General features: G+C 39.8%; 1 protein-coding gene across 15 annotated transcripts in view; it reads left to right on the forward strand.

Moving 5' to 3' along the window:
• The window catches only part of RHOBTB1 (Rho related BTB domain containing 1), a 140,047-nt gene that overhangs the window by 104,660 nt on the left and 13,241 nt on the right, over nt 1-22,146 (forward strand). For 14 of the 15 annotated variants that reach the window (XM_017855499.1, XM_017855500.1, XM_017855498.1 and 11 more), the window contains 3 exons: nt 11,309-11,494; nt 15,098-16,071; nt 18,058-18,176. In XM_017855499.1, coding sequence (XP_017710988.1) covers nt 11,309-11,494; nt 15,098-16,071; nt 18,058-18,176 — 1,279 coding nt within the window. Of the gene's footprint in view, nt 1-5,255; nt 5,313-11,308; nt 11,495-15,097; nt 16,072-18,057; nt 18,177-22,146 lie in introns of all 15 variants that reach the window. The other variant, XM_017855507.1, reaches the window with a different exon arrangement.

The raw sequence follows: 22,146 nt of genomic DNA on the forward strand, positions 1-22,146 counted from the left end.
AAAAAAAAAAAAAAAAAGAAAGAAAGAAAAGAAAAGAAATATCCTGATGGACAAAGTAGTCTATGATATATGAAGAAAGATTTGCGTGTTAGACTATATTTTTTAAAAATATTTATGAAACTTGTAAGTTAGTTCTCATTGAAAACATAAATCACTATGTGAACTTAAAAAAAATGGAACGAGATCCTTAATAGCTGAATATAATCCTGAAACTAAGGATGGGACAGTGTCACACAAAATCATGCTGGTTTCCTTTTCTCAGAGATAGAACCCCACTCAGTGGCTCATAATCTGACCCACAGGCCTATATCTCAGCCTGTGGTTATGTTTATATCTTTTTCTAACAAGAAATGTTTCACCAGCTACCCTGTGATAGCCAAATAGAGAACACCAAGTTCTGTGAAAGTTTTCCATTTCTTCATCAAATAGTAACAATTTTGTCTTTTGTAGCTGGTTGGTTCTGAAACTGCTGAACATGGTGGTAATCTCTGGGAGCATGCATGTGACTCCATTTTGTACCCAGTCACTCTGACTGGAAATTGGGTGCCAAATTGAGTGATCAAGTGTGTCCTCTCGCTGGGGTTGGTTACTAGACTCATGGGCATGAAACTCCATTCTTATTTGTTTCTCTGGATTGAATCCCAGCCTGCCTTCCCAGCCTCCTGTCTTGGTCCAGACATAACAAAGTATTTGCAGTTCTGTGTCCTTTGTACCCTCCAGGCCCACAAATATGCCTTATGTTAGAATTTAGACCTCTATCCCACCTATTCTCAAGCTAGCTAATCACTACTCACATTCTAAGAATTAGAACAAGTGTCATGTACTCCTAGAATTCCTCTCTGCACTCTTCGCACTCTCTCTGTCACTTTCGGAATCTAGGTGAGGTGTCTCTCCTTATGTTCCCATAGGACACCTTTGCAAATTCCTGTTGTAGCAATAACTGTATTGTGGGAAAACTGGCTCCTTAATTTTCTCCCATTCCCCTTATCCTATTATCATAGTATATTTAAGACAGAGATTTTTTTCTTTCTATTCTCTATCCCCTATACCTGGGCCTGGTGTCCTGTAGGAGCTTGGTCAATGTTAGTTGAATGAGTCAACAAATCTCTCATGTGTTCCAGGATCTTCTAAGGCATAGACAAGGAAATAGTCTTATAATAAATGCCAAATTATTTTCCTAAGTTTTATATGTGCACTTTTATTATAAGAATAACAAGTGATGAATCAACCTGCAGGTGATGAAGATGGAAAATACCGGTGCTTAGCCTCTCCTTAGTGAATTAGCAAACAGAAAGATCAGCTGAAAACCAGGAGAAAAGGAGAGAGTTACACTCAGCCATACCCTCAAATCCTCCCTTGTTTTCCCCAAATTTTTGGACTTGTAAATTGTTTTGGTAATGCCTTTCATGAATGAGTATTCTTAAACAGCGAATTACTTGTATGAATAATAATGCTTTTCCAATTATAGGTTGTTTCTCCTCTGGGTATCATTTTCAAGATCTTTATAAGAATAATTTTTAAGAATAATTATATAGAGAGACATTTTTTAATCCATTTGCCTAAAGATGAGAGCATTAACTAGAACAATTAAAGGTAGATTATTGCCGTTATGTGATCATCCAAAACAAACAGATACACGTTAGACTACATGCATACAAATAACTCAAAAAATTAAATCTGTGGTAGAAGTTTAGGGATTCTGTACTAAAGAACTCAAGCATAGAATTGCAGTGAAGCTGAATCATCTGGTGCACAGAAAATACTTGTACCATTCTCTGTGCCACCCTCGGCCTGCTGTCCCACACTGTCCTTCCCGCTCTGAACTGGTACATCTTGTATTCTACCCAGAAGAAAAAACAGAAGAGCTGGGATTCCTATGCCTGACCCAGGCTTGTCCCCAGGATGAAATTGTCCTTGGAAAGCGGAGTGCCAAATGAGATAGCAACAGGGCTTGATTGATGCCTGGGGCTCACCCATGTGCCAGGGCCAGGAAGGATTTTGGCTGCTGCCCAAGCACTGGTCACATGGCTGGGTTCTTTGTGGCTCAGCCCAGAAAAGCATTGATGGGCCCAAGAGAGTCCACAGGAGTGCGATTAATGAGGCCACTGCGATGGGCAAAGAGAATAAGGAATATATGCATTGTTCAGTACATTAACATCTTGTCTTCTGCGTTCCTTTTACTTTTTTTCTATTACTGCTTAATAACAGGAAGCTTGACAAGTTGGGTCAAATACAACTAAGTGTGTTGACTTTTCACGATGAAAGAAGAAAAAAAAAAAAACATCAGTTTGTGATGTGTTTATATGGGAACTTTCTGATGAAGAAATATATTCCAGCCCATACAGTTTTTCCTTTTAAAATAGGTGGTGAAAACAAAGAGACTGTTAAATATTTCTACATATCTTCAGTAGATAATTGTTCCCTGTCTTTCAGCTATTCCATATCAATAAAGGACACAGCTGGTAATCCAAAAGGGAAGTATCTCTTGATGAAAGTGGTCTGCCATTCTTATTAAAGTCAACATACAAGATACATTCTTGGTGATTTTTGAACTCATATTTGTCTGACAATAATTGGCACTTAACGGTTTATAGAACACTTTCACTGAGATTTTCCTTAGTGAATCTTAACAACAATTCTACCAGTAATTTCTCATATTGGCCATGATTAGACTTTCAAAATTAGTCCACCACTTTATTCTCCCCCGAAAATGCCTCGCTCCCAGCCTCAAGAGGATAAGTCAAAAGGAGGAAGTTCTGAATTGCAGACACAGAAAGCACATTAGTGAACTCTTTTTCTAGTTTATCATCTTGACTATCCTTTTAGTGATTTGTTTGTTTTGTGTGTTTTTTAAAAAGCAAGATGGTCTGTGTAATAGAGGGCTTTCTTAAGCCTTAATTCTGTTATAACTTACCTGGAATTAATCCTGAAAGTAACCTGTCCATTTCTTTACATTTCCTTTGCTTCTAGAGATAATCTAATTCCTGGAAGAAATTATTAATGCATTATTATTCTGGTGTTATGAAATTATCCAATTACATGGGGTAAAGAGATTTTTTAGAGAAATTCAAATAATTAAAATACATAGAGATTAACCAGTTAACCTCTGCTGTATACCAGAGGTATTACATGGCAGTCTTTCAGCAATAACAGTCTGAAGAACTGTAATGGCTCACATTATATTTTCATTCTTTATTAAAGTTCCAAGTGATTCTCTGACTTACATTAAGCCTAAATTCATCTCTTTTAGACTTTGAGTCTGCAGACACATTTGTATATGCAGGTTTTACTTTCTGATATCCATAAGGCCTTTTAATTTAATAAAAATTAATTGAGGGCCCGTTTTCTTACACTGTGTGTGCACAATAAGAGAGAAACTAATAGGAACAGGACAAAAATCCCTGAAAATGACCTGATAGTATAGTGGAAAAGACAGCTACATAAACCATTACAGTTCAGTGTTAACAATGCTGAACTAAAGGTGTCAGTTCCTGGAACAGGGAAGCAAAACGAAATAGCTCAGGAAAAAGCTTAGCATTATTCTGGACTCTTTTGGTTCACATCACACATCTGGTCCTCAGGCTATACCTTCAGTGTGTGTATATAGAATGCGGCTACTTCCACCTGTAGGGGACCCCTCCCAGGCTTGGCAGAGTCACCATCCTCTCTTTCGGGATTCTTACCTCTTAACTGGTCCTCTGCTTCTTCCTGCCTTTCCCTCCCTATCCCCTGACCCTCCCCATCCTCTCCCACTCCTACCTTGCCACCAGTTTAGTCCATTCTCATTAAAGCAATGGACTGACACTGTTCAAACGTAAATTATATCACAACGTTCTGCTCAAAGACTTCAGTTTCCCCTCACGACTGTGCCCCAGCAGAATGGCATGGACCCCTCCCCCAGGGGGGCACTGCAGGCAGGCTCCTACCTCGGGCTTTTGCTCTAGCTGTTTCCTCTTCTGCTAGGTTCTTCCCCCACATACTGGCATATTGACTCCTTCCCTTTCTCCAGGGCTTCTGGAAATGTCACCTTCTCAGCGAGGCCCTCCCTAACTACCTCATTTTCAATAGCAATTTTTGCTCCCCAATATGTCTGTCCCCTTTCCCTGCTTTGTTTTCTAATTAGCACTTAGCACTACCTGTTTTAAATATTTTTTCTTCTTTATTGTCTGTCTTCACTAGAATATAGACATAATGAGGACAAGTGCGACAAGGACAGCAGTTTGTGTCTTTTACTAATCACTCTATCCCCAATGTCTAGAAGAGTACCCGGTACACAGTAGGTTCTCAGTTACTATTTCTGCAAGAAATGATTAGATGGTTGATGAATAATACTGGATAAGTGACTTGACCATTCCTGATACCTTTACTGATTAAAAGAGAGTTGCCAAGGAGGCTGGGTAGAGTCCCTTTGTCATCGTGATCAAATGATCGTGCTGGTTTACCCAGTTTGGTCTCAGAAGAATCGGGGAGGTTAATCCCAGAAACCTCGCATATAGCATTGTAGCTGACACAGAAGTTTTCTTATATTTGCAACTTGCCCTCAGGAGAAAACATGAAAAGTTTAGGAAGGAAGTTCCTCAGTCATTTAGTTTCACGGAATGCCAAAGAGGAATGTGAACTCCAGATGGAGTTGAAAGGGAATTTATTACCACAGTTTCACTTTCTTCTTTTTAACAAGCCTTCTTTACTTCAGTGCCTCCTGCATTCGTTGACCAGGAGTTAAGTGAGACTGTTTAAGCTGTTTCTTTTAGTAAATTATTTGTGCTTCATGCAATTTCACATGCATTCAACTTCTGATGATTACGTGAGGTGTAAGAATATACTAAAGGGAGTATGGTTTGCCAAATATAGAAAATGAGATTTTAGGTGGAAAATGGCCTGATTTCATTGAATGATAACCCACAACCTTCTTTGACAAGGCCATTGCCCGCTGTGATATTTGTACTATGATGGTAGAACCAACCATTTCTAAGACTCAAGTATTAGGTTGGTGCAAACGTAATTGCGGGTTTTGCCATTGCTTTCAATGCAATTACGTTTGCACCAACCTAATATTACTTATCTTAGGGTTTGGTGGCCTTGCTGGGATGTTGATGTGACTTCCCTGCACTTAAGAGCATGCATTGCTTTGGCCCCACTTTCAGAGGGTGGTGGAAGACTGGTTTAAAATATTGCTTCCTACTAAACATGCAGATATGGGCTTGGAAAAAAATAGTTGCACATGCTAATCACTCCCAAATCTGGATATATTTCAGGATGTTTTGACAGTTTTCCCCACATAACATCTGTACTTAAGAAGCCTCACGCTATTGGTAAAGTATTGACTTGATTTCTCTGCTCACATCCAGGGCGCTGCATGGTTTGCCCTGCTCTCCCCAGATCCCCCGCCAGGCGCTCCCCTACAGGCCTCTCCATCCTCCATGAGTATGAGCTTACACGGCCATTCATCTCCTGGTGGTTATGTGCACCATCACTGACAACTCCCTCTGCATCTCATACACACTGGGCTGCTCCCCTACTAAAATTTTCCAAAGCCACGTGTTACACATTCCTTTTCTCTGCCATGCTCCCAGCTGTTTTGTGCTGTTTTGATCTGTCTGTTTGCATAGCCCTGTCAGACTATATGCATGAAAGATATGTTGTCAACATGAATGATTTTGAAAATGTTTCTGTAAAGAACCTACCTCAGTTACCAGCAGGGAAAAAGAAGCTTGAAGCCCCAAGGAAGGAGGTCAGACACTCCTACTTGAATCTTTGCCAGAGGGAGACTCACGCACAGTGACAAAGAAAAGAAGCCCATTAAAATGTGACCACAATGTCTGCCCATATGCTGGATATGTGGAGTCTCTCCCAAAAAAAATAAGTAATAATAGTCAATGATGACATATAAAGAGGTGGGATCCTACCACAGAATGAAAGAATTTGTACAAATGTACATTAAAAGGAAATACTTCAAGCAGAACTTGGGTAAATATAATTATTAGCGGCCAGGCACAGTGGCTCACACCTGTAATCCCAGCACTTTGCGAAGCCGAGGTGGGCAGATCACAAGGTCAGGAGTTCAAGACCAACCTGGCCAACATGGTGAAACCCCATCTCTACTAAACATACAAAAAACTAGCCAGGCTTGGTCGTGCATCTGTAATCCAAGCTACTCAGGAGGCTGAGGCAGGAGAGTTGCTTGAACCCGGGAGGTAGAGGTTACAGTAAGCCAAGATTGAGCCACTTAACTCCAGCCTGGGCAACAGAGCAAGACTCCATCTCAAAAAAATTATATATATATACACATATATATACACAATTACTAGCTTATTCTTGGTCACCAAGTGTTAATGTATCAAGAGACCCAGCCAGACTCAGACACACTGGAGAAGGGCATTTGGCTGTCCCACTCACAGCTTTCTGGAGAACTCAGTGGAGTCCACTGTCCTCATTGCCTGTAAAAATGACCTGATCTGAAACTTCTAGATCAAAAGATAATGTCAGAATTATTCTTTCACTTAACCAGGTAAGAAAACCCAAGGCCCACAGCTCCTCAGCTGGATGATAGTGGCAAAATAGATGGGACCGAAAAAGGAAAGTCTAAGAAGACAGAGTACTTTTGTGACGGGAAAGAACTTAGAAGAAAATTCATTTAACAATAAAAGTTTGTTACTGATTATCAACCCTTTTCTGACCACGTCTTCAAAGGATGAATTTGGTATTTCAGATTGGAAAAAATGTTTAGCTTCTGGTTGCTTCTCCGATCTTTTCCCACTGACTCTGCTATATTTGACTGTAGACATTATAAAGACAGTCTCTGAGAACATGTGTGGTATTTTGCTGTTCAAAGTCTAGCTAGGGCCAAGATATGTGGGTAAGATGCACTTTTTTTTGGATTTTTTTTTTTCTTTATCCTCCAACAAAGATTGGTCCCAACTTTGCATGTACTCCTTATGTTATTCAAATATCCTTGCCAATCTTTCACATGCTATCTTTGGCCAGTGTTCCCCTCGAAAGATAACTGAAAAAAAAATATGCTTTTTTTGTTTGTTTAATATCTGAAGTAAAACTGATGCAGCTGAGCTTGGCTTTATCAGCTCAGGCATTTTTGGATGACTTGGTCTCTCTGATTCACTCTATGAAACAAGATGCCCAATTGTTTCAACATTTCAATTTATTTCAGATTGTTTTTGACTTGACTAGTCAAAGCACTATTTCATGGACATTATTTGATGTGTTAGTACCCAGTGAAATTTTTATACTGAGATTTTCTCCTTAGAAAGAAGTCATTTTTCCCTAAGATACAAACATTCCTTGGGCAAGCAGCTAAGACCACATACCCTGAAGTCCTTTATAATTCTGGCTTTCTCTAATAAAACTATTTAGCCCAGTGAAACATAAAATATGTAATAAAAGTAAATACAATGACCATTCCAAACTCCTTCCTACCCCTTCTCAGTATTCAGGTTCTGGAGTTTACAATCTCATGTACCCTGTACTCTGCCTCTGCATTCTTGAATTCTTATGCTTTCTACCCCAAATAGCTGCAGGACTCCATTTAAATCCTATTTGATTCTTTTTACAGCTGAAACAGGACCCCTGAGGTCATTTCTAGACTAACCCTACTGCCTGATATGTGAGAATGTCCTCATCACACTCACCACTCCCAATTATTTTTAAACTGACTCTTCAAAGTTAAAAAATGTAACAGAGCCATAGAAATAGAAATGCTAGAACTTGCCTGTTTCTTTTTATCTTTCAGAGGAATGGTATTTTTTAAACACAAGCTTATGTCAGACATTGAACAGTCTCCACATGGGAATGTATGTTTTGATTAAAAGTTATTTAATATCTCTAGTTCCTTGGCATTATGCCTAAAGCTGGAGATATTCTTAGCTGCAGGTCTTGTGCCTTCTTTGACTAGATTAAAAAAAAAAAATGGCTGAAAATCTAGAGAGAATAAATGGCATTCTGAAAATAGTTACTTGATTGTATATGTGTTTATATCACAGAGGATACTGATGTGTTGAGAATTAGGAATTAGAAAAGAATGTTGGTAAGGAGAAATGCATCAAAGCAACATCTTTCTATAGCTCTGTCACTGTGTCCATTGATTCCCAATGCTCAGCCTTTTGGTTAAACTTGGTTTTAGGGAGCTACATTCATATGGCAGACCTTAAGAATATAATTTTATGTAATCTTTATATAAAGTTTTCTTAACTTACATTTGTATTTAGATCAACAAGGTTAACCAAAAGACATTTAAGCATTGTGGTACTTAAAATATGATCTTGGGCCGGGTGTGGTGGCTCACGCCTGTAATCCCAGCACTTTGGGAAGCCGAGGTGGGTGGATCACCTGAGGTCGGGAGTTCGAGACCAGCCTGATCAACATGGAGAAGAAACCCCCCTGTTCTACTAAAAATACAAAATAGGCCGGGCCCATGGTGGCACATGCCTGTATCCCAGCTACTCCAGGAGGCTGAACAGGAGAATCGCTTGAAACGCCTGGGAGGCAGAGGTTGCGGTGAGCCGAGATCGTGCCATTGCACTCCAGCCCCTGGGGCAACAAGAGCGAAAACCTCTGTCTCAAAAAAAAAAAAAAAAAAAAAAAAAAAAAAAAGAATTATCTTATTTTTTAACTGCTTTCAGTGTAAAATCATGAGCACAGATTCTCATAGCACCTAAATGTGAATATGAAAAAAAGACCTTTATTCTGATATACAAATAGAATTTTGACTCAATAAGTTTTTTTATCTTCAGAGTTAGTATTGCCCTCAGCACAACCTCTTTTCTTTATCATTATTTTGAGGCAAAATATTTATAGGACATTGAATTATTTTTCCAGCTTTCCAATGGCATTTCATGCATTTAAATATTGATGTGACATAGTTAGAAGTTGGGCCCTCAGGACCTGTATTGTGTAATGGCATTGTGCTGCTATCATCACAAGATTCCTTTTTTTCCAACCCCCAAGGTCCTGTCTGTACTTGTTTACAGGTCATCTGGATAGCAACTAGTATGTGTTCAATACCATGACTGTTATCATGGTAACCTTGACAACCAAGCTAGCTCTGATTTCAAAACCTCACATGCTGTATCATAAAATTAGAGAACAGAATTGACATTTAGCTACATGTCTGTCATATAAATTAAGCTCTGAGAACAATTCCCCTTAGAGCCATGTGCCTTCATAGGGAAATAGAAGGCACCAGTTAGAACTATTTTATATATATTATAACACATTTAGGTGCTGGATATATTTCCTCAATTCTTTTCGTATAATTTTGAACCTCAGATATTCTCATTCTATTCTCACTGTGCCAAAATTCATGGTGGCTTTATTTTATGATCAGAATGAAGCTTATAGCAGAGTCTCATCAGATACCTGATATAAATAGGATTGTGAATAATAGAAAACTCAGCCCATAAAAAATGTAAAATTCAAAGCATTCTTGGCTTTACTGGATACTGTTATTTATGCTGATTGTAAGTAAGACTGAGCACAGAATATTTCACTAAGTAAATCAGAATCCCAAAGACAAGACGTTTCCTTTTCATTTATATATTTATGCATATTTTCACTCATATTATCCCAGCATCCAAGAATCTTGATATCTTTATTCAAGATGGTTCTGAACATTCAGATTAATACATTCATCTGCTTTAAGTCCTAGGTCCTCTTTTATAATTTGGAAATATTTTAATCTGAGGATTTCTCCTCTATTTGTTGTGGTCTGGTGCAGCTTTTCTTGGATATAAATTTAAAGACACAGCTTGTGAATTACATTTAATGTAAGCACCCTACAGTTTTCTGCATTGCAAATGATTATTTTTAGAAATTTTATGGTTGCCTGCATATATTTGTTTGTCTTCGTTGGTATGTGGGGGGGAAACTCATTAATGATTTAAAAGGAAGGTGTTTTGATTCATCGACTTGATTCTTCTCATTACATAAACAATAAAGGCAATAAATTAACATCTAATGAAACTGTAAGAGTTTATTTCTGGGCCGGGCGCGGTGGCTCAAGCCTGTAATCCTAGCACTTTGGGAGGCCGAGACGGGTGGATCGCGAGGTCAGGAGATCGAGACCATCCTGGCTAACACGGTGAAACCCCGTCTCTACTAAAACTACAAAAAACTAGCCGGGCGAGGTGGCGGTGCCTGTAGTCCCAGCTACCTGGGAGGCTGAGGCAGGAGAATGGCGTGAACCCGGGAGGCGGAGCTTGCAGTGAGCTGAGATCCGGCCACTGCACTCCAGCCTGGGTGACAGAGCGAGACTCCGTCTCAAAAAAAAAAAAAAGAGTTTATTTCTGAATTTAGCCACAAGATAGTCTTGAATCCTTGGGCATAACTTTTCTTACTCTTTATATCCTTTTGCCTCAGTGTTTTGAAAGTCATCATTCAGCACATTTTACCCTAGAATGATGGTTTATAATTCCTGTGAAGGATACCTTTTAGCAGATATTTATCAAACACCATAATTGGACAACTGTTTTGTAAAATAGTTCTTTGACTTCTAGAATGGTAAGTTATGATGTAAAAATGGAAGACCCTTATGTCAGAATTTACTGTAAAGCAGTTTTTCTTTTCCCCATATACCTGCTTTGTATCTCATGTAACATTTGAGAAATCTGCTTCCAATATTTTCTCATCTTGTTAGCCATCAATCTAATTCTTGCCTAGTTACATGTTAAATATTACCTTCTTGCCTTACGTAGTAAAGAGTCAAAATTCCTGCAAATTCAGGATTTTTCTTTTCGGAAACAGATAAGTGGCTATGCTGTCTACATGTGTGCATAAGTGGGAAGAAGGGCAGAAATCCTTCTGTGTATTTGCTGACCCTGTACAGCAAATACTTGTTACATTTTCAGTAATGTTTAAACTGTTTGCTTTATCTCATTGGGATGAGTCATCATCACCTTTATGTTGTTTAAACTGGTGAAAGGTAGTTTGCATTATTTTCTTTTCTCTTGAAACTATTTCTTGTGATGAAGAGAAATAGTTCAGCATGTTGTGGTTCCAGGACTGAGACAAGTTTGGGTTATCACCTCTACCATAAAATAACTTCATCGGAAACGTCAATGCATCAGCATTCTGCAGTGCAATATGGACATGAACTGTTAGGCTGTGTTGGTGCTGGAATGTGGGGGCTTATCAGGCTGTTTGCATGACTCCAAGATGTGTTTTAATATCTGGTCTTTTCTTTTTTTTTAACTGTGACATGAGATGGCATTAGAAGGATGGGGTTTGGGAGGAACCATAATGGTAAAAGAAAAAAAAATGTTAAAAGGCAATACAAGCTTCTTTTGTGATTTCCTTTTAGGTCCGATGTTGTGGTCCTCTGTTTTTCTATCGCTAATCCCAATTCCCTAAATCATGTGAAAAGCATGTGGTATCCAGAAATCAAGCACTTTTGCCCTCGAACACCCGTTGTCCTTGTTGGGTGCCAGCTCGATCTCCGCTACGCCGACCTGGAAGCTGTTAATCGAGCCAGGCGCCCATTAGCAAGGTAAGCCAAGGGAGTCAGTGTTTCCCTGTCCTGGCCAAGTTAAAATTTACAGGCAGCAGGTGTCTCTGTAGCCTGGTGTTCTGCTCTTCAACACTCCTGGATCCCATCAATCAGCCATGGGCTTTAAGTCAGCCCATGAATCATGAGGGGTGTGCCCTGAGCCCTTCTAACAGGCACCATCATCTCTGGTGTCAGAACTCGTTTTTGTCAAATGATTGGACAGCACTTGAAGTAAATTCTCTAATTATGAAAGGATGTGAATAAAAGCACTTTGAAAAGCATAAAGTATTAGACAAAATGTTGGTTACTCATAATAACGTCATCCTTGAAATTATAATTATTATAATAAAATTAATTAACACTTAGAGGTATCTGGGCTCCAGAGAACATCAGATTCATACAAACATACATATTGAAGTGTTTTTCATCTTCCTTGTATTCCTCAGTCCAACCTGTTACAGTATTTCATTCTCAAGATGACACTGTCCATTTTTTGAAAATAATTTGGACCTATAGTTGCAAAACAAACAAATACTGCTTTTTAAATCTCTCTAGTGGTTATATTTTTAAGTATCACAAATGTAAAATACAACTTGAAGGAGAATTTGTTTCAGTATATATAAAATGTAGATACTGATTTTAGTGGGGTATATTAGTCCATTCTCATGCTGCTAATAAAGAGAGAGTTGAGACTGAGTGATTTATTAAAAAAAGAGGTTTAATTGACTCACAGTTTAGCATGACTGCGGAGGCCTCAGGAAATTTACAATCATGCGGAGGGGAAGAAAACACATTCTTCTTTGCATGGTGGCAGGAGAGAGAAGAATGAGAACCGAGCAAAGGGGGATGCCCTTTATAAAACCATCAGATCTTGTGAGAACTTACTCACTATTATGAGAATAGCATGGGGAAAGCCACCCCCATGATTCAGTTACCTTTCACCAGGTCCCTCCCATCACACATGGGGATTATCAGAACTACAATTCAAGATGAGATTTGAGTGGGGACATAGCCAAACCATATGGAGGGAAATACATTTCTTAAAATGTAAGCTTCCTCAAATCCCCTTTATAAAATAAACAACTTTTATGTTTTATTTTATGTTGAACTTTTGGCTGGAGAGCATTCCTTTTCAAAAAATTTTGATATTAATATCTTCCTCTAGGCTGGGCACAGTGGCTCACGCCTGTAAACCCAACATTTCAGGAGGCCGAGGTGGGAGGATCGTTTGAGGCCAGGAGTTTGAAACCAGCCTGGGCAACATAGTAAGACCGTGTCTCTAGAAAAATAAAAGTAGAAAAAAGATCAACCAGGACTAGTGGTGCACTCAGCTACTTGAGAGGCTGAGGTGGGAGGATCACCTGAACCTGGGAGGACAAGGCTGCAGCGGGCCATGACTGCACCACTGCACACCAGCCAGGGTGACAGAGCGAGACCCTGTCTCCAAAAAAAAAAAAAGCAAACAGCAACAACAACAAACAAAACCTTATTTTGACATTTACCTAATAGGCTTATTACAAAATTTTATATTGACACAACTTTTTATTCTCTCCAAGCAAAAGTAAATGGTACTTTCTTTAGAAAATTTCTGATGTTCTAGGTATGTTTTGCATTAAATTTCTAAAAACACTTTATATTCAGTTTCCACAATCCTTCTGTTCTTCAATGCATGGACTAGGAATTGAATATTAGGAGCCACGTAGAGGTTAGGAAGACCTCAGTAAGTGAGAGACTGTCCTGGCCTCGGCAACTTTCTGTATAAAAAGAGTAGGTTATGATAATCAGACCTCACAATCATGGACTGGAGGAGAGTTGCAGAGCTGTAGAGAAAAGTGGAGAGGACAATCCCTTCTACGGAGCAATTCTAAGAAGATTTTGTGAAGGAGTTTGTATCTGAGCTAAGCCTTGAAGAGTTTCATCAGTTGGTAAATTTCAAGTCAGTCTTAAGAACAAGGAGCACAATGCTCACAGGAGCAAACTTTTTAAGTTAAACCTTCTTCCCTGCACGTCCCTTCCACCTTTGTCAGCACCCTATAATTTCCCTTCCTTTCCATCTAAGTCGTCAACTCCAAATTCTATCCAGTATCATCTTTCTCCTCCTAAGACCAGTGTCTGTCCTATATATTACCTTTGGTGTTGAGGGCCAAATATTTATATGAGAAGATAAGTTCCTAAGAGTATGTGTTAGAATCAAGCAAGTGTTTGTAATGAGTGTCACAACAAAGTACTTCCTGCCTGTGTTCTGGAACCCGTCTATGCCTTTACCATGGTTATGCCATAACCCCAGCACTGTCCTGAGTCTACTGTTTCCAAAGATTTGTCCTCTCAGGGTTTGATTAGATTGTAAATTGGCCTTGTGTGCCGACCTAAAGGGTACGGACTTTATTCCAGGGGCTTTGTGAAATCAGAGGAAGTTAAAACTGAACTGCCGCCAAGTCATAGCTGTTTTATATAAGGACTTTTATTGCAACAGTGAGGACTTTGGACTAAAATGTGGGGAGTGGGTGTGAAGAAAGATTAGTTAAGGGGCTGATGCACCAGTCTAAGCAAAAGATGATGACGGCTTGAAGAAGGGATTGGAGGAAAAAAGAAGGGGAGGGTTTGAAAGAGAATTCACAAAATGCAGCAGAGACTAGGAGTGGGAAAGTCTTGACTCTAATTGCTTAACAGAGGTCTCTCAGCAGCCTGCAAATGTGACCTCAGACAAACCCTTTAACCTTTCTGCCTCAGTTTCCTCAGAATGTAGAACAGAAATAATACCTCACAGGGCTATTGTGAGGCTCAAATGAAAAATGTATATGAATGCATTTTAAAGTTATAAAGTAAAATTCAAGCATAAGATGCTGTTGATAAAGATGAAGGTGATGAAGAGAGTAGCGATAATGATGATAACAGCTAACCTTTATCAGGCACTTACTGTGGACCAAATACTATGCTTAGCATAGTCATGCTAATAATGTAAACCTTTCAGTCGTTCTTCAAGATATGATTACTCATTATTATTATTATTCCTGTTTTACAGTTGGAAAAACTTATGTTTAATGAGGTTAAGTAACTTACCCAAGATACTTAGTAAAGGGATGATACTTCAGTTACTGTGGTTACTGCTGAGAGCATTTGTCTTTTAAAGAAGTAAAACTCTCCCTATTTAGGCACATGGTCATGTACATGAAAAATTCAAAGGAATCTACAAAAAAAGCTATCAGAATTAACATATTAATTTAGCAAAATAACAGGATAAAAGGTCAATACACAAAAATCAATTGTATTTGTATAAACTAAGAAGTGAACAATTGGAAAATAAAGTTTAAAAACAATGCCATTTATAATAACATAAAAACATGGAATATTTATGGATAAGCTTCACAAATTATGTGCATTGAAACTCTGAAATATTTGAAAGCATTATTTTTTTCCTGCAATCATAACTCCTGCAATCATAGCTCCAGTTGAAAGACTTGAAGTGGTGGCAGATTTTTCCAGAGACTAAAAGCCTGACTAGAGTTTTCAGTGTATAGTTCCATTAGGTGCTTACATAGGCCCTGGTTACTATTTTTTTCCTAAAATAAGGCTGATTATAATTTTTAAAATGTTCTATTTCAGGCCCATAAAGAGAGGGGATATTTTGCCCCCAGAAAAAGGCCGAGAGGTAGCAAAGGAACTTGGCATACCATACTATGAAACAAGCGTGTTTGACCAGTTTGGGATCAAGGATGTGTTTGACAATGCAATCCGAGCAGCGCTGATTTCCCGCAGGCACCTGCAATTCTGGAAATCCCACTTAAAGAAAGTCCAGAAACCTTTACTTCAGGCACCCTTCCTACCTCCAAAAGCCCCTCCACCGGTCATCAAAATTCCAGAGTGTCCTTCCATGGGGACAAGTGAAGCTGCCTGTTTACTGGACAATCCTCTGTGTGCCGATGTTCTGTTCATCCTTCAGGACCAGGAACACATCTTTGCACATCGAATTTACCTTGCTACCTCTTCTTCCAAATTTTATGATCTGTTTTTAATGGAATGTGAAGAATCCCCAAATTGGAGTGACGGAGCTTGTGAGAAAGAGAAGCAGAGCAGAGATTTCCAGGAGCAGATATTGAGTGTCGACCCAGAGGAGGAAAGGGAGGAGGGCCCACCTAGGACACCTCAGGCCGAGCAGTGGAAGTCTTCAAACAAGAGCCTAGTGGAGGCTCTGGGGCTGGAAGCCGAGGGTGCAGTCCCTGAGACACAGACATTGGCCGACTGGAGTAAGGGGTTCATTGGCATGCACAGGGAAATGCAAGTCAACCCCATTTCAAAGCGGGTGGGCCCTGTGACTGTAGTCAGGATGGACGCCTCAGTCCAGCCAGGCCCTTTTCGGACCCTGCTCCAGTTTCTTTATACAGGACAACTGGATGAAAAGGAAAAGGATTTGGTGGGCCTGGCTCAGATCGCAGAGGTCCTAGAGATGTTCGATTTGAGGATGATGGTGGAAAACATCATGAACAAGGAAGCCTTCATGAACCAGGAGATTACAAAAGCCTTTCACGTCAGGAAAGCCAATCGGATAAAAGAGTGTCTCAGCAAGGGGACGTTCTCAGGTGAGTGGGCTGCGGGGCAGAGCCATTAATACCTTTGATTGTATTTCATTGAACATTAGCCAGACACGAGCAGGAGAAAGAAGAACCATAGCTAACATTTATAAGTACTTATTTTTTCCCATGTACCTTTCTAAGCTACAGTCATTAACTTCTTTCATCCTCATCAGACTTAAAGGTTAAATGTGATTGTCTCCATTTTGCAGATGGGGAAACCAAGGGACAGAGAGGTTAGCTAATCTGCCCATGGTCACACCAGCAATAAATGGTAGAGCCAGGATTTGAACCTATGCTTTTGTGGGTATCAAAACCTGTTCCATAAACCACCGTGGTACCACACTGCTCCTCAAGAGTGGATCAGGGACCCCGAGTCTATCTCCAATGGGCTTGTTGCATACAATTCCCCTTCAGAATCTATTCTCTGACCAATTCTATTCTCCATTGACCCTTCAGCACTGACCCTTGACAAAAATCAGTGAGCTCAAGTTCTGAGGCCACTAAAGTCCTTGAGGCAATTTTGGTGGCCCTCCACCTTCCTACGAAGGGTGCCTCATCTGTTTCCATCCCCTTTCCTTTTCTGTCCTCGTGTTCCTTGGCCCTGCACTTCTGTAGTTTTCTTGCACCTCCTGTGCCTTTGATAACTATGCCATTTGCTGCCCGCAGCACCCTTTCATAATTGCTAAGCCTGCTGGTGGCCCGCATCCAATATGGGTTATTGACCCATGTTTGCACTGTCTTACACTTGGACTATTTTTGTTCTGAAATTGTCCTCTGGGCGGGTGTGTGGGTGTGTATAATTTCATTGTAAAATGTTGACTTCCTGACTTCTATTTATATGGATACCTCTACCTTTGTCTTTATCTTTTATAATCCCTGCTAGGGCACTACACATTTAGTAAGTGGTTCCTGAAGACTCAGTTCATTCATTTTAAAGCTTATGAGTAGTATTTACTTCAAACACTGGCCATTGTGGTACAGAAATAGTCTTGAAAATCAATGAAAAGAATATGTTACAAACCTACAGTAACTTAAAAGTGAGCCTTAGGTAGAGCTGATTAAATCACCCCCTCCTTACTGGAGAGGCATAATAATCAAATACAATGTGGGAGTCTCAGTTAGATTCTGTTATATTTTTTTTACCAAAAAAAAAAAAAAAGCTATGAAATACAATTTAGAGATAATTGGAGAAATTTGAATATGAACTATATGGTGGATGATAGTAGGGAATTATTTTTAATTTTCTTAGGTGTAATCATGGTATGGTTATTTAGGAGACTGTTGTTATTTTGGGAAAACTTGTGATAAGGTAGTTAGGAGTGAAGTGCCATGCTATCTGTTAAAAAAAAAAGTCTATACACATATATAGAATTATACAAAAATACACATATAGCCGGGCATGGTGACTAATTTGCCCATAGTCCCAGCTACTTCAGAGACTGAGACAGAAGGATTACTGGAACCCGGCAGTTTAAATCTAGCCTCAGCAACATAACCAGACCTCCCAACATCTCTTAAGAAAACAGTAATTCGGTTACATTTCGGTATAGCATACAAGTAGAGCATATTATAAACGTAAGGTTTAATTGAGTATTAATAAGTAAAATGGTGTAAATTAAAAATATACCTAAAACAAACATGCCAAAATGTTAACAAGGGATAAATGAGTGGTCATCATACTGTTTGTTCCACTGTTGTATATGCTTGAAGTTTTGCATAGTAAGGAGGAAAAAATATTCCCTCCTTTCTGTTACTTTCTGGTTCAGAGAGTTTGTGCCGTGACTTTATGTGTGATGATGTTAAATGCAGCATGCTCCCTTAGGTGGGAGCTGGGTGTGCCAAAGCCCAAAGATGGGGATTGACGTAAAATCAGCAAGTAAAGACATGCGAGAGAGTGAGAGAGACGCAGGTCAGTGGATATGGGAGCAGAAACCTTGGTTGAAGCTCTCAGCAAAGTTGGCTCATGGTTGTGTTTCCTCAATTCCTTGGCAGACGTGACATTTAAATTGGACGATGGAGCCATCAGTGCCCACAAGCCGCTGCTGATCTGTAGCTGTGAGTGGATGGCAGCTATGTTCGGCGGGTCATTTGTGGAAAGTGCCAACAGTGAGGTGCGTGCCTTCCTAAAGCATAGTGGTTTCTTTATGAATATGCGTGTGCCTGTGTATTTATATAAAGTGGGTAAATAGCCAGATGACTTTAATCCTTAAACTGGCTCCATGAAATAGCTCCTTAGCAGTGCTCGAGTGTTTGGTCACCTTTCTCTTAGCTCTGCAGTTTTGAGGAGTTATTGTTTATCGGTCACTTGTGTGGGGGCACCTGGGTGCTTTACATGCCATATATCTTTTCATCCTCAGAGCCGTCCTCATCCATGAAGACAAGATCAGCTGTACCTCTTGCAAATGTCACCAGGCATGGTACTATCAAAACCAAGTACAAGAGGAGCGTGTCTCCCAGTAGTTCAGAAAGTGAAAAGAGTTGTTCAGCGACCTAAGTCCTGGGCTTAGCTGTGCCCCTAACCAGACAGGGGACCTTAAGAAGCCACATTCTTATGCCTCAACCTCCTCATCTGCAAGCTGAGGGAGGCTCTAGTTTGTCCTTTAGGTTACCATGAGCTGCAATACTATCTAAGGCTCTGCCCTGACTTTGCCTGTGTTGAGGGGGTATGAGGGTTTGTTAAGTTTAGGGCAACAGTAATGGAGTGAATATTTACTCCCCTGAACACACCTCTCAAGGTACTTAGGTCTAGTGGAAGTAGCTGCATCACTTGTCAGCCACTGGCTCTATCTCTAGAAGAGGGATATGCTTAGAGCAGAGCAAAGAACATCTTGGAGACCCTATGTCTTTATCTTTCTTGTTTTACTTTTAACTGACAAATAATAATTGTACATAGTTATGGGGTACCTGATGTTGCAATATACATATATTGTGGAATGATCAAATCAGGCTAATTAGCCTATCCATCACCTCAGATATTTACCATTTCTTTGTGATGAGAACATTTAAAATCCTCTTTTAGCTATTTTGAAATATATCCAGTACCTTATTGTTCACCATAGTCACCATACTGTGCAATAGAACACCACAAAAAAATTATAGGTGCATTAGACTATATGCAACTGTGGTCCTAGGTCCTTGGGAGACTGAAGTGAGAGGAACACTTGAGCCCAGGAGTTCAAAGCTACAGTGAGCTATGATTGTGCCACTGTACTCCACCCCAGGAGACAGAGTGAGACCTTGTCTCCAAAAAAACAAAAGACAAAAAAAAAAAAAATGGACACCAGAACTTATTCCTCCTTTCTAACTGAAACTTCGTATATTTGACAGATGGCTTTCCTTTCCCCATCCACCCGCTAATCCCAGGCTCTGGTTATCACTATTCTACTCTCTACTTTGGAGTTCAACGTTTTTAGATTCCACATATAAGTGAGATGCTCTGATATTTGTCTCTCTAAACTTGGCTTATTTCACTTAACATAATGTCCTTTAGGTTCACCCATGTTGTCTTGAATGACAGAATTTTCCTTTTTTAGGGCTGTATAGTATCCCATTGTGTATATGTACCACATTTTCTTATCCAACCATCCACTGATGGACACAGGCAGACTCTGTATCTTGGCTATTGTGAATAGTGCTACAATTAACATGGGAGTACATCCTCTTTGTCTTTTTACAAACTGTTGGAAAAGAAAAAAATTCAATTCAAGCACTTCTAACTTTAGGAGTAAGCAAGCATTTTGTGGAGTTTTGCAAGTATTTTAACATCTTTTTTTAAAAGTAAAATAAAACATGGGTATACCCATGCCGTTTATTGTCCTAAGAGGCTTGTTTTGCTTGTCTCAGCATCTTTCCAAATTTTTCAAAGAAACGCAGAAAACAATAGCTAACTTTTCAAATGAAGCAGTAGCACAAGAAATTCGAGCACTCCCATTGTGACCCAGGAGCCTGCATTTGCATCCCTAAGTAGGGAAACAGAATCCTAGAATCACAAGCCTTGGATAGCAGGGGCTAAGATTACTAGGCCACTCTCGTGCATCCAGAACAAACTGCAGCTGCTCCTAAACCAACCGCCCCCCACCCCACCCCCAGCAAAGGGCTATCTGCTTTTCAGGGAAAAAATATTAGAGTTATCCTGATGGCCTCTTACGGTGTCTAACAGCCTTTCTAAACCAGGAGATTCTCACCTGTGACTAATGAAAATGTCTCCTGAGCTTAGGTCAAAGGTGTTTTGGAGCATCATTACTAAGACAACTGCAGTACATGGAATCTGCATAGTTATAGGACTGTGGGACTCAAATTGCAACTCCTCCACTTACAAGTGACTTGGGCAAGTGACTTAACCTTTCTTGGCTCTAGTCTTCCCATCTGGAAAACAGTTATAACCCATACTATGGTTGTGGGGTGTAAGAGTCATTACTTGCAAAGCACTTCAGAAGCATTAAATAAATGGTAGCTGCCGCTGGACTTATTCTGATGTTGTTGGTAGTGATGATATTCTTTCCCTCTTGTATCCGGGAAAAAGTTAGGGTAGCCACCAATTTGTAAAACCTCATCCAGTTGTTATTTCACTGACTTCAGCAATCTCTGGAGATAAAGAGCTGGGAGGCTTGCTCCCCTTCTTTGTCCAGCTCACTGAAGTGCGTGCTGATTGTGCAGCCGAGGACCTGCTATTCACAGAGCAGGGAGAAGTTGATCGAGGTCAGGAACGCAGGCACAAAGGGACACTGTCAGAGCTGACCTCACGAATGCTAATCTCCTTTATCCCTTCCAAGAATGGACTGTAATCGTCTCCAGATTAAAATGTGCAGTAGAGGTGACCAAAACAAAAACTTGGCAGCAAATGTGAATGCACATGTATATGGTTGTTTGATAGCCTCTCCTGGAAGAGGCCACCTGTTTAGCACCCCCTGCTGGAGAGAGGAGGTCCCTCACCACTTAGAACTGGAGTTGAGGCTAATAGGTTTGTATAGATTCAAACCAGCTCAAAAGACAAAGACCATGGAACCAAGCCACTGAAGACCTGTGCCACAATTCCTTTAGCCAGTATATTGAAAAGGCAATGAGCCGTCGACATTCTCGCTCCTTCCCATCCCTTCACTTCATTTCCTGTGCAAACTGTAATATAGTCTCAGCCTGACCTTGGGCAAGTGGCTCACTCTAAACCTGTTTCTTCATCTGTAAAATGGGGATAACAAGAGAACCTTCGTCAAAGGGCAGACAAGGCATGAGAGGACATGTGTAAAGCATTGAATTTGATGCCTAGAACATACAAATGTTCAATAAATGTTAGCGACTACTAAGCTAGCGTTTTCTTGTTAAATTCTTTCCAGTTGGGGTTAAAGGTATTTGCCCTGGAAAGCTCTAAGTTAAAAAGCCGCCAGTCCCCTTTCTAAAGTAGGAAAGTACAATTCAAGTGGTTATAGTTGTAGGGGAAAGGCACTCAGTTAATGCTCCATGATTAACATAGATCCATGTTCACACTTGGGATTTGGCCTTTGTAGGCCACCTTTTAACTTTCTATTTCCTTGAGAAAATCTGAAAATCTGATGCCTGCCACCCTCCTGCCCCTCACCATGAAGCTCAGCCTTTTTTGGAGAATTAATAGAATTAATGTGCATATCCAGAAACAAACGAAATATGCCTATGTCCCTTGATTTTAATTTAACTTTTTTGTCATTTAATATTCAGGAAAACATTGTATCTTACTTATATTTTTTCTCATTACTTTTAGTGTAGCAGTAAGCATAATTCTCTCCCCAGAGGTACTCAGCAAGTGGTTCATTAAAAATGCATGCCTGGGTTGTAGTAAGCAATGCTTTGGATCTAGGATACTTTCTCATTCTCTATGAGACTGTCTCTAATTATAAGCCTAATAGTCTCAGCTAATCTTCACAATTAAAATTTTAAACCAACGAAACTGCAAGGTAGAACATTGTTTAGGGTAGCATTATATTCTCTTTGATAACTCTTTTTTTTTAAGAAAAAAGAAGAAACTATATCCAGCAGGTAGGATGCAAATTTTTTTTATTTCATTATTTATGAAGCTTTGCTTATACTATTTTAAAGTGCTATAAATAAAGG

Source organism: Rhinopithecus bieti, unplaced genomic scaffold (assembly GCF_001698545.2).
Source record: "Rhinopithecus bieti isolate Rb0 unplaced genomic scaffold, ASM169854v2 scaffold_39703, whole genome shotgun sequence".
Lineage (NCBI taxonomy): Eukaryota > Metazoa > Chordata > Mammalia > Primates > Cercopithecidae > Rhinopithecus > Rhinopithecus bieti.